Source organism: Ylistrum balloti, unplaced genomic scaffold (assembly GCF_031769215.1).
Source record: "Ylistrum balloti isolate Yb309-2 unplaced genomic scaffold, AGI_CSIRO_Ybal_v1 Utg369862, whole genome shotgun sequence".
Lineage (NCBI taxonomy): Eukaryota > Metazoa > Mollusca > Bivalvia > Pectinida > Pectinidae > Ylistrum > Ylistrum balloti.
This window is the reverse complement of record NW_026782009.1, coordinates 478,666-492,055: the sequence shown is the minus strand read 5'-3', so window position 1 is coordinate 492,055 and position 13,390 is coordinate 478,666. Positions and strand designations below refer to the sequence as shown.

The 13,390-nt window shown below is 36.4% G+C and overlaps 1 protein-coding gene across 2 annotated transcripts; it reads right to left on the bottom strand.

Annotated features, from left to right (window-relative positions):
* Positions 1 to 2,888: 2,888 nt before the first annotated feature.
* Positions 2,889 to 12,577, bottom strand: LOC132545897 (monocarboxylate transporter 4-like). Of its 2 annotated transcripts, XM_060209577.1 has the most exons (6): positions 12,478 to 12,563; positions 7,402 to 7,631; positions 5,313 to 5,456; positions 4,224 to 5,009; positions 4,048 to 4,098; positions 2,889 to 3,683 (listed from the first exon to the last, which is right to left on the bottom strand). In XM_060209577.1, the coding sequence occupies exons 2-6, from the start codon at positions 7,592 to 7,594 to the stop codon at positions 3,385 to 3,387; spliced, it is 1,473 nt and encodes a 490-aa protein (XP_060065560.1). In that variant the 5' UTR covers positions 7,595 to 7,631; positions 12,478 to 12,563; the 3' UTR covers positions 2,889 to 3,384. The 2 variants fall into 2 exon arrangements, with proteins under 2 accessions (XP_060065560.1, XP_060065561.1); XM_060209578.1 differs by lacking the exon at positions 7,402 to 7,631 and having other exon boundaries at positions 12,478 to 12,577.
* Positions 12,578 to 13,390: the final 813 nt, after the last annotated feature.

The window sequence follows — 13,390 nt, the reverse complement described above, 5'->3', positions numbered from 1 at the left end:
GCTAAGTTGTAATTTTAGAGGTGATAGAAAGGATAATGATTTAAATATCGATCAAATTACTCGTCACCGCAGTCTGTTATTTGGTTAACTTATTCATCGGTACGAATAGCTCAGAGCAGTTCCACTTTGTTAGTCCTCGCTATAAATTGTTGAAAAGTCTTTGTAAGTCGATCAGTTTGTAGTGACCACTCACTAATAATATTTATGCCATATTATAAAGAATGGACAATGATTGATTAGAATGCAATATTTAGAAATAAATTAACTTATTCTGATTAATCTTATTTATTGTCAGATCCAGCAGAACTAAATATTTTACTATACGTCCTTATGATAAACATTGGAAGAGCAATGAAAGAAATAGACAAAGTAACCGTATTTATAAAAAAGGCTGAGGCGACAAGTTTATACGCATATAAACTGGAACATTACAAAGGTAAATTAAACTAAATACTAAATTTTATTCTACAGCAGAATAAAAACTCATTAAATCATTAGAAAACAAACAAGCAACATATGTATCAAGGGCGAGAAAATAACAATTCAGTGATAGATGTTTCTAATTCATCATCTTCATTACCGCTGTTATGTGATGATGTGGGATATAGTACTTACCTTTATCGTTAAATGAGAATATTTAATTAACCATTGTCTCTTCTGTTTACTAATTTTGTAACACCTAAAATGGAAACAAGAAGAAAATACAAACAAGTGAAGACAATTGAGAATAAGTTCAATAAAGAATATGAACAAAAGAAAAGAAATACACAAATACTCCTCTCACACAAGGGGAATAAAACCAGGTTATTAGGATGAGTAAGAGTCTTCTTCAACGACATCATTATGAACCTATACAGTCGGTGGAGTACTGCTAATCCATTGACATCATCAGCCGGGTCCATCAGTCTCTGGACGTTTCAACCCCTGTCCCGGAACGTCCTCGTGATGGTGGGTCGACAGTGCCGATCAACTCACTGCCTGTCAATGGATGGCTTCCAGTCTTTCTCCTCCCGTCTGCTCCACAGCCAGCATGATGCGCGTTCCGCAGCCTCCGCTAGTCTGCGCATCACCATCTTTCGTGTCCTCCCGACCACACCCAAAGCCTGAAACGTCTTCCAGACTGAGCGTGCCGGGAACCCTCTACAGCCGACCTCCAAAGGGAACAGCCAAGTGCGCCACCCTCGTTCCCTACACTGTTCCACGAGGTCTGCATACTTGGATCTCTTTCTCTCGTTGGCCTGGTCACATCGCTCTTCCCAGGGTACAGTCAGCTCGATGACTACGATCTGCCAGGATTCGGCAGACCATATCACCACATCAGGACGTAGTCTTGTTTTTACCACGTCCGGAAACACCAACTTTTTCCCCAGGTTCACTCTCATCTCCCATGTCTCTGCCCCTCCTAGAATGCCTGTGATGCCTGGTGTTGTCCTGGTGCCCTTATCCCCTGCTTTCACAAACCGGATGAAGGATGGTTTGTGCTTTCGTTACGGACTCTTCCGTTTCTTCTCCACCTCGAGAACTTCTGACATTTCCCTAAGCACCTGGTCATGCCTCCATCGGTATCGTCCCTGAGTCATGTAAATCGAGTAAATGATGTCATGTTTTCAAATGACATCAATATATACCACAACGGAACCACAAGGTATACTAGCTTCATACAGTATATTTCTCAATGGGACCATAATGATGACCTTGAGACTTCCCCATAATTTTCATTAACCTGCATTGTTTGGAAACAGGCCCTTGAATATATAATCATGTAAACACCACCGGATGTGGATACAAGGTTTTGCAATCCAGATATGGAAAGTTCACAACAGTTAAATTGAAATCATCATGCTTATCAAATGGCTTGATGGAAAGCTGTCTACGTTGGTTTCGTTGGAGGAAAATATCCTTGAAAAATAAATCATTTATTCCAAATGATGAGAAATCACCAGTGCCAGCATGCCTTTTTCAAAGAATGATCAAAACGCTGTTTCCATATATTCCCTGTTTTTCTACCATTCATTAAATCTATTGAAACATTTACCATGACTATCTTTGGCCTAAAAAGTCCATTGGTACTTACATGTTTCCGCTTTCTCTGGACTAGATTTTTCTATCTCGTCCTATCTATCTAGTTCCTTTACTCTGCATTTGTTGCAAGATGACTTTATAATAAAGACGGCGTTATCAAGAAATAGCTAATATGGTGTTTACCTGTTTTTAAACCATAGTGATATAGTTTAGAATCTAACATAACAATTATGTTCTGTAATACCTCACTCTTGGCTTGGCCTCGAATGAAAATTTGTAAAAGAATATCACCCCTCGACTGCTCGACAGACACAAATCAATCTCAAACTCATACAGGTAGCAGAATAATAAAATCTTTCTTTTTCTTTCTTTAGTGCGATAGAGGACCTAAGGCATCGGGAAGATAATAAACAAGTCTCGTGTTTGCTTATTTAGAGGGTCTCCATCCGAGGAAAAAGAGTACTAAGTTAGCAAACACGAGGCTTGTTTATTATTTTTCCCGAGGACTGAGTTCCCCTCTCGCATCAAAATGGGGATAAAGTATTATTTCCTTTCATTTTACTGGACTTATCAGGTACTATTTTTGTCACCACAGTGTTTCGCATCGTCGGTATAGGTTAAATCCTTTTTATGACATCAGTGAATAGTAAATGTGACGCAATAACATTGTCCTGACAGGGGAATAATCTGACACGGTCTTAGGGTAAGACAAGGAATTCTCAGACCGGTTAAGAACGAGGATATAATTGTCCAGAATATGAGAAACTATCTGTTTTATATAACTCGCGCTAGTAAATGCATAACACGTAGTAATGTATGATCGCTGACACGCTCTATAAACTACTCAAAATATAATAGCACCGTCATTTCATGTAGCATAACTATGCCGAAAGTTAATAACGTTATTTCAATGGACATTGATGATGGCCAGATAAATACCTTTCATAGCACCTACTATTATGTTCTTGCTCTTTTGTTGTATACTGGAAACGTAAACAAACAAGGGTCTGTTTCGTGGACACCGATATCACAATTCATGTTTAAGATATTGTTCATCATCATTCGTCAAGCGGTTTGCTGATCAGCCAGACCCTTACATTCCGGTTGTGATATCCTGAAGATCTTAAGCTGTGGATCCTTACAGCAAACTTTTAATCAAAGAACATTATTGAACAGGCGTGTAATGGTCGATCAGCATAAAACAAACAATGAAAAAACAACAGAAAAATGAACTTACTGTAAGCGCCATAAAAAAATTGACAAAGACAAAATACCAAACGTAGAAAACGTACATTATTATTATTTCGAGCATTAATTATTTTCCAAAACGATGAATACTCAATAAAAAAGAAATCCTTTACATTAGGTAAGACTAGTTACCGAATCCGTACTAAATCCCTTTACGTGATTTAAATTCGTTGAAACCTGATTTAGCTGTTGACATTCTTCAAAACTCCCATTTTCTGCTGAACAGTTTTCTATAGTTGTTATTTGGCTGTTTAAAGGTGTTTGGTTGTGAAGGTTTTCATCATCTTTACATAAACTGTCTTGAATGCACATATTAAAGACTTGATCACCATTTCTTAGGTGATCTCGATGACGTGTTGTTCTCAGTAACCCGGATACAAGACTTAGAAATCCGGCTAAAAAAAGAATTCCTCCTGAAAAATTAACAAGATGCATTTAATGATAAAAATACAACGACTGATGAATTTGTGTGCTGGAGATATTGCATACGATTTATTTGAGAGGCAGGGTGATATCGGTTTTCATATCGTTACGTCGGAGTTAAACCTCCACTCCTATGTATGGTGTAGTTTTGGTACTAGAAACTCACATAAAATTACAATATGATACAGTATCAATTGACAACAAATTGGATTTACTTTCCTACTTCAAAAGTTATGGGGAACACTATCACAAATACTTCAGCATTTAACAACCTGGAGAGAAAAATATAGATTCCTCTTACATCGTACTAAGTATTACAAACGTATGTAGTAATATTGGCCAACTGGTACCTACCTGTTACACTGAAGCAAAAGGTATATGTCCCTCCAACGTCAATCACCTGTCCTAAAGAACAAAAACATTTCAGTTACTCAGCAATGTCACTCTAACTTAAATAGAGTTATATATAAAAAAAAGAAAAAAGAACCCGGAAATCCTACTAGGATGCTGTTTAAGTGATGATAACTCACCTACAAGGGTTGGTCCAACAAAACTTCCGATCCCCATCATTGCAAATTCCATTCCAGTTGCTGTTGCGAAATTGTCCGGTCCAACAATAAAAGCATTCAAAGCGTTTAGAATTCCGAAAACAGAATCACTGTAAAACCCACAAATCATACAAAACATTACCAGTCCGGCAAACGACGTCCCATAAAACGGAAGTAGAATGCTAGCCAATGCCAGGAAAGAGGTGGTTCCGAACATCAAGGTCGTGAGTTCTGTGTTGTAGCTGTCCGAGTTTACTAATGCTGCTAGCAAGATTCGCGCGAGAAAAGCACATGTTCCTTTTAATGTCAACAGATACGAAGCCTCCATGGAAGTGAAGCCAGTGGTTAATACAAATGTTGGAAGATGTAAGTAAATGACGAAGGCGCCAAGTTGTAACAAGCATAAGTAACTCGTAAAACATATAAAGGAAGCATTCTCCAAAATTTTCAACCAGATTATACACACAGATTTTACAGAAGATGACTGCTGGTGTTTCTCCAAGTGCAACCGTCGTTGTCTAGTATGTTCGAGAAATGAAGGGAAATATAACATGCCCATTACAACTTGCTGAAGTGACAGACATCCAAGAATAAGAAAAAGCATAATGTTTCCGTAATGTAACCTTAGTATTTCTACAACTGGTGGCATCACAAGAGATCCTAGAGCGATACCAGAAGTCGAGATGCCATTTGCTATATTCATCCGTTGCTTGAAGTTGTATCCAACAGCAATGAAAGCAGTCGTGTTTGACAAACTGGATCCTATCCCTGATGGAGATATTTGAAACAAATGTTATGTATATTTCGAAAAATTAATATATAAATCAATGAATCCTCACATATAATATTTTCAGAAGAACTAAAGAAAGCCCAGTGCAAGTTGCGTGTGTATGACACAACATTTCATTTGTTTATAAATTATACAATAAAATATCCTTATCTCAACAGCAATGACTTCTTATAAGACGTAAATCTTAAGAGTTTTTAATACATAATCCTAACATTTTCTTGAACATTTCGTATTTTGTTTTGTCCTTTTAAAATGTAATTTGTCTGCAGCGCAATACGTACCCGCCAGTATACCAAAGGAGAATGTAATAGTATCGAGTGATACTGGTAAGGCACAGATAAGTAATCCGATAGTAAACAAGAATGCTCCCGTCACTGTAACACAACGACAGCTCCACCTATCGACCATAATACTACTTAAGATACCTGTTAATAAAGAAAACAATCAGCACGACATTAAACACACCGACAGCTCCACCTATCGGCCAGAATACTACATAAAATACCTGTTCATACAGAAACAATTATCAGGACATTAAACACACCGACAGCTCCACCTATCGACCAGAGTACTACATAAAATATCTGTTAATGCAGAAAACAATCGTGGCATTTAACACACCGACATTGCCATCTATTGGACAAAGTACTGCATAAGATACCTATTAATAAAGAAAACAATCATCAAGGCATCTAGCACTATGAAAGCGCTTCCCATCTACCGGAGTAATACATTGGAAACCAGGTGACTGTAACATAAAATGAAAGCATCAGAAACGGGTTTATTCATATACAGATAACGCAGACGGTCTTCATAAAATATTAAGCGGAAAAAATAAAAGTGCAGAATCCAGCATAATATTGGAAATGACTGCCCTCCTCACCCTAATGATGTTTCAGGTCAAGTTTAAAATCTATGTCTGCATACCTGAAAAAGGATCTTAAATTCTAAAGCCCTGTTTCCAAACTTCCCTTAACATTTAAGCCCCTGTGGGTCATAATATCCATATCAAATACGATGGCCCTTCTAAATCTGCCCAAGCATAAGGGAGGAAAAGAAAGTTAAGGCCTAATATCCCGATTTTCCTTAATGGGTAGTCAACGCCTGGTATCTTTATAAGCCGTAATACCTTCAATTATACAAATTGAGTCTGCCTTACACCAGTTCTATTTGATGTTTGATTGAAATTCATGCAAGCTTTACGACATAGCGGAATATATACATTTCACACGGCGGACAACGACAGCTCCATTTATCGGCAAGAATACTAAACAGAAAATCTGGTCACTGAAACAAAGACAGCAAACAGACAGAAACTTAAAACATTGACGGCTCCACACGTTATGTGATTATCCAATTTGTTTCAAGGAACATTAATAATACTCTGTTCATTGTGATTCTGTTGCGAACACGATATATTCGAGTATGTCAATTAAATTGTTTGCAATGACTGATAGTAAAAGCCTAGAAAATACCAACATGGCAACATTATCCAAACTCAAATTCCATAAAAAAGGGCAAAATATGAACAACAGAATTATTTAGACTGAGCCTCCTGACAAAGTACAAGGATGATATTACCAGGTGTTCCGGAAGAGTAAACGTCTTCTGTTTCAGCATCGACGCCCGATATGCAAACATTGGTCAATCCAAGTATTTAATATAACTTTTCTCAAATGAAAATAAGGTACAACAACAGAACCAACAGGCAAACTGACGAGCATCAAACACGTTAAACTTCATACCATACGAAGGAATAGTATATTTCTCAGCGAGATCACTATGGCAACCATAAAATTTCCCCATAATCAACCTGTTTCTTAGGAAACTCTGTGTCACGAGTTTGTCTGTCAGTTGACGACTTCTTGCACGAAATTCGTGATAATGGGAACAAGCCTTTTAATATTGAATAAACTGAGATACATAAATACCATAGGTTGGATATACAGGGATATTGCTATCCAGAAATGGAAAATTCACAATTGGGAATCACGTTTATCGTACAGCTTGATGAAAAGCTGTCCATGTTGGCTTCTTTGTAGAAAAAGATCGAGATAAATGGCTGATGCAGAAGAGTATGTCGTGTCCTTTATACGATGAACGTGGTCAATAAGATTCTTGTTATATACAGACAACACGTCACCAATATATCTGTAGTTGACATTAAACGACTTTGCTAGGTCTTTGTGACCTGTTTTGATAAGCTCTTCAATAAATTCAGCCTTGTATAAAAAAAAAACAAGTCAGCCAACAGATGGTTGCAGTTAGTTCCCATAGTCAGTTGCAAGTTCCTTCCACCAAACTCATTACCTGGTGTCAATCACTAGCGACAGGAAATACCATTATGGTGTAACACTAGTAGCCTCTTACCTCCAGAAGTATTCATGAAGGCAAAGAGAGAACCAGCCATTGATGTTTTCATGATTGACTCATCATATCTGTCCAGCAGAGCCAGATGGATGATCCCTAAAGTTCCAATAAATGTTCCTTCTACAAACATGACCCAAAACGCTCCAAACAGGACGACCCAGGACCAGCCCTTGTCAGGATGAGAGAGGGTCATTCTGTGATTTTTATCTTAACAGCTAAACGTATTGATCCTGCAATAAATGAAAAGCATCCATTTCAATCAAATAACATTTTTACTTTAATGAAGTTATTTGTTGTCTCTCAACTTCGTATTCTTGAAATCACAAAGCACTTGCACTTACAGAAAAGCTTTGCCGAGTGCGATTTAATTCATAGAACAAATAAAAATAAAAGATAAACAATGACCAGCTCTAATCAGAAAACATGTATCATGATTACAATCGGTATCTTCAAATGACGTGATGCAAACTTTGTAACTTGTGGATTTTATAACATGAGTAGCAGAGATCATTCAAATCAATTGACTATTTTGGCTTGGATTTAAGAGATCTGTCGGCGAATTCTTTAAATCCTGAAAAGGCAAATAAATTAAAATGACTTTGTTGATAATCATTTGTCCAAACAATAATTTCATATGCTTCATTGTGTACGAAGACAATTATGGATAGCATATCACCAGCGATCGTTTTCAGATTAAATATACTGTAAATAAAGTAAATATACTGAGGGACTATAAATACTGATATCAGTGAATGTTAGCTAAACATCAGAATATTCAGATTATGCCGTATGATTCTATTATTGATGAATGCGATATGTGCAGTATAAAGTCTGAGGGGTTCTGACCATCCATCCCCGATTTATTTGTCTTAGTCAGAATACCTCCCTATATAAAAACGTAAAATTTGCTGACTGACTCGTTTTTGTTTTGAAACGAGGTTGATTTTATTGAAGAACTTATCAAAACAGGTTACAAAGACATTACAAAGTCGTTTAATGTCATTTTCAGATACATTGACGACGTTTTATCATTAAATAACAAGAAATTTATTTACCGCTTCGACCAGAATTGGAAATCAAAGACATGACAAACTCTTCTACATCAGCCGTTTATCTCAATCTTTTCCTACAACGAAACCAACATGGGTATCTTTCCGCAAAGCTGTATATTAAACATCATAATTTCAGTTTCCCTAATGTGAATTTTCCATTTCTGGATAGAAACTGCCCTGCATCCCAAGGTTATGTTGTTTATATGTCGCAGTTATTTCGATATTCTATGGTCTGTTCCTATTATCATGATTACTGTGCAAGAAGTCGTCAACTGATGGACAAACTCGTAATACAGGGGTTCAAATGATACATGTTGATGAAAATTGTAGGGGAGTTTTACGGTCGTCAAAATGATATCACTGAGAATTTTTTTATTTCTTTGTGCGATATGAATGTTCACGTATTTGATGCTCGTTAGTTTGTCTGTTGCTTCCATTGTCGTATATGTTATGGAGTTTGAGTTATGATTATGGTTATCTTGACATGTTGATATTTTCTTAATGATATGTATGCATGATGGGTAGAAATAATGCATTGATGGAAAGATGAACATGTTTTAGTAAACTTGCAAAAGTGATTAAGCAATTCAATATAGTTATCTAAGTTTTCAAACACAGACAAAGTTGCTGAGACTGTCTGAAGAATTAATTCACCAAGCAAACCTGCCGAATAAACCAAGAAAATCGAAATATCGCGAAATAGTAGAGAAGGAAATACATAACGTATTGAAAAGAAAGACAAGTTTCTGGAACTGTAGCTTAAATAAATGTTGTCGCCAAATATCTCGTCATATGTTTACAATAAAATGCTTGATAATACTATCCTCACTTCACACAATTCCTATTCTGATTACTTTATACTTATTGTAGTCATTACGTTATGACGGAATCTAATGGCGACCAGATCAATCACCCGTGAATGTATATCTTAATGTATACATATATAATGTATGTAAATACAAACTTTCCCTTTTATATCTTACCTTGCATGTCTCTTGATATGGCTTTAATCTACCTAAGCTAAATGTACTCCTACAAAACCATAATCACCGAGATATTTTCTGTGGACATGTAGTATTTAGTATAATATGTTTCATACAAATAGATGTTTTCTTTTCAATAGTAGACACGAACGATGCGGGAATGGCACTGTAACAATACTAAAATGGAAGGATGACGCAACCGGTGTGATGACATGACAGAATTGGTTCAGAAGTGCTGCGAATGACGCTTTGAAAAGGTTGAGAAAATAACCCGGTTTCTATCAAACAGGCTTATCGTTTAAATTGTCTAGAATACCAGAGTAGTATATCATATCCTATAGATAATACATGTAAAATAATGACGAAAACTATAAATCAGAATGTTAATTCAGTATAAAGTAGTTTTTACAATTGCCAAGCTGTCGCTTGTAGCTCATCAAAGCGCTCAATCCATACCGTGGCTGTTGCTATGTGAAATTAGATCTTGCCTTCATATCAGGTATTCTTATGACTGAATTTATTACGTTACTAATTCATTCATCGTTCAATATCAAATTTGTTTTTGGGATTAAATGTTATGATAATTATTTGACTAAATCATTAGTATCGGCAAGGCATGCCTCCCTTATGTAATTGGGATTTGTGCCGCCGTTCTAGGCTTCAAATCAATACAGGTTTTGTTAATTTAAAAAAAATAAACTAGAAATCTAGATATCAATATGACAAATCTCCGATAAAGTTTGCTAACATGGCAGCTGTAAGCTCTTTCTCTTGTGTTGTTTAATATAGGAACTGAAAATGACAACACCGATATGATATATCCCCGATGAAAAAAAATCATTTACGCTTCACATGCCGACATCACCAAATATCGTGCCCTATACATTTCCTTCTAGAAAACAGTAAAGTCATGCGAGATTCTACGAGCACTGTGGGATTAGCCAATAGCTGTGTTATTTATGTCTCTGGTGACAGATAGCTTATAGTGTAATGTCATTGAGTCAATGCAATTATGAAGTTAACATATGTATGAAAGCAATTTACTTCAAAATAAATTATATTCTATAGATTTTGACAGATTGATTACATCTGTTCTTTTACAACAAGAGAGTTAAGGATCACGTCCATCGTATATACCGACCACAGTCGGCAATGAAGACACAACTCGTTCTTCTACATCAGATGCGTATCTCGATCGTTTCCTACAATGATACCAACATGCATATTTTGCCTCCAAGCTGTATGAAGAGCGTGATAATTTCAATGTCCGTGTAGTGAATTTTCCATTTCTGAAAACTAACCTTCCTGCATCCTTAGCCTAATGTGTTTACATGATTCGATATTCAAGGGCTTGCTCCCGATATCACGGTTTCTGTACAAGATTTCAGCGCCTGATAAACGTACGACACAGAGTTCTGAGCGATGCATATTAGTGTAAATTATCGGTAATGTAATTGGAAAACACACTATTTCCTAGTGCGATATGAAGATGGATCTATTTGACGCTCGTTAGTTTGTCTGACGGTTCCATTATTACTTATCTTATTCTAATTTGGGAACGCAACATTATTTACTTGGAATGACGATGATTTACACGGTGGATGTCGTCGATGAAGCAGAAGACGCTTACTCTACCAGATGACATGGTCGCCATGTAAATATTTCTTTTAATCCTGTTTTTCCATAGTTTGAATTAAGATTATGTTGACATATCAGTATCTCCTTATTTGTGAAGAAACGTGTTTTTATTATAATAATACCAGACTGTTCACCGACATACATAAACCATGTCGACCCGGTATCAATATTGATAAGATCATATCACTTGTCTAGGGGTCAAGGACAATTGATAGAAGACAAACTTGATATAAAATGTTTTGCAGTTTGCTGTACGCTGAGATTGAGAATGTAACTATGTCACATTGGAAGTTATATCAACTAGATCAGGGATGCTTTCCTTCTGATAGATATCTTACATTCCAATATCCCACAGTTATTGTCCTATTTAATTTTCTATTGAACAACCAATGTTGTTTTGCTTGTGTACTGATTATCGCGACAAATTATATTATACAGAACTTATACGAACGAAACTTACGTTATACAGTCATCAAATAAGTTGTCTGTGTTCTCTCGTGAAGGACTTTTTACTTTACCGTTATCACGGACTTAGATATAGATTTATTTATAAAGCAATGTTGTTATTTTGTTCATTTTTAACCGAAATGCGAGAACACTTACGTTTTCTGTCCCAATTTAGACAATCTATCTAACAATATGCCGTCTAAATATAAAAACATTATTGACTGCAAATTATTCTCTTTTTAAAATGTAATGTATCATTATCGAAATGTTTAGTTTTAGAGCAACAATATATGCGAATCATTTTTGAGAATAAATTACATACAGCTTTTCAGATCAAAATTTTATTTTGATAAGCAGAGGCGTATGGAGCAAGCAACAGTCCGAGTTTCGGTCCTCATCAGGTTTGGCGGTCTTTTTTGTGTCGCAAATTCTGCGAAATGGAGCATCGCTTTCGTTTTCCTGAAATCATTGGAGAATAGCCCAGAGGACGATAAAGCGATATGCTTAACAGCCGATAGGGTCAAAATGTGGATCAGGACGGGGTCTTTGGACGTGATTTTGATGTGTATGGTATGTACTTAACCTTGTTCTATGTGTAACAATGTGCCTTTAGATTACGCATACATCGCGTTATATGTGGCTATAGAGTGATGATATATTTGTGAGGATAAGACTTTCACCTATCTCTATCACACACTTAACATGTGTATCGTTTGGAGAGAATATAGTTGATGAAGCACAAGTTAATTTATTGCACATGGTGTGTGTAAAAGCACAGACTGTCTTGTGTGTCGGCTAGCGCATGTAGGTCTACCACGTGGAACTGTGAGATATGATCAATGAGTGATCCCCGCCTGTTACATGTACTGTTATATGTGTAGACGTATAATCGTCTTTGTGTTGTGTAAACCGCAGTAACGCTAAACACGCCAAGCTATATAAACAATTTAACTCACCTTTGTACACTGTGATCATCTACAACACGTGTTCGACGAAATGTGTGCAAGGATAACACACACATTGATTGTCTTGTTTAACCAGTCGCTTGATACCACTTCGTTATTCAAGAGTCTGCTCAAACGCGGTACTATAATATTGTAAACACCAGGTGGCGTGCTGGTGAATTTTACTACTTACTACCGATTTCAGTCGCTATTTCTTTAATAGTTCGAACAACTCAAGTTAACAGCTTGAAATCAGAGAAAAGGGAAATATTATATGATTGCTGTCAAAGTTAAGCTGTTTGTTATATACATGTATGACTCCCACGGAGAATAATTTGTTTATTAGATGTTTACCGAGGCGTAAAACGTTTTTTTAAAGAGACAAGGACCTGATTTTGCATTTTCAAGTTTAATTTTATTATTGAGCCAACTGCGTCGACAGGTAAGTAATTGCCAGACACCTACGCGGCCACTGGCGTTTGTCTGATATTGCTTTATTTTTTGTGTTATTGTCCCTTACAAAATATACAGCAATAAATATAGCATGGACACGACCACAGAAAGCTCTGTGAGCCTTCGTGACTCAGAAATATCAGAAAACAAAGGAGTAAAGCTCAAAGTAGTGTTCACTTAACAGAAAGCATGACGGGACAATACATAAAACGACAAGTACCGATATTGTGTTTCTTTAACAACAGCATTGTCAATAGTGCACTGTTGTGTTGCTTTAAGGGCATACGTACTAAATGTGCTTCGTCTGTAGTGATCTGTTGTGTCAATATTATAACGAAAGTAAAACAATATATGCTTCGTCTGTAGTGATCTGTTGTATTGATATTATAATATAGCTTCGTCTGCAAGGTACAGTTGTATTGCTATACAATTGTGTCAAAGATAGCTTCGGCTGTAGTATAGGACTATGAAA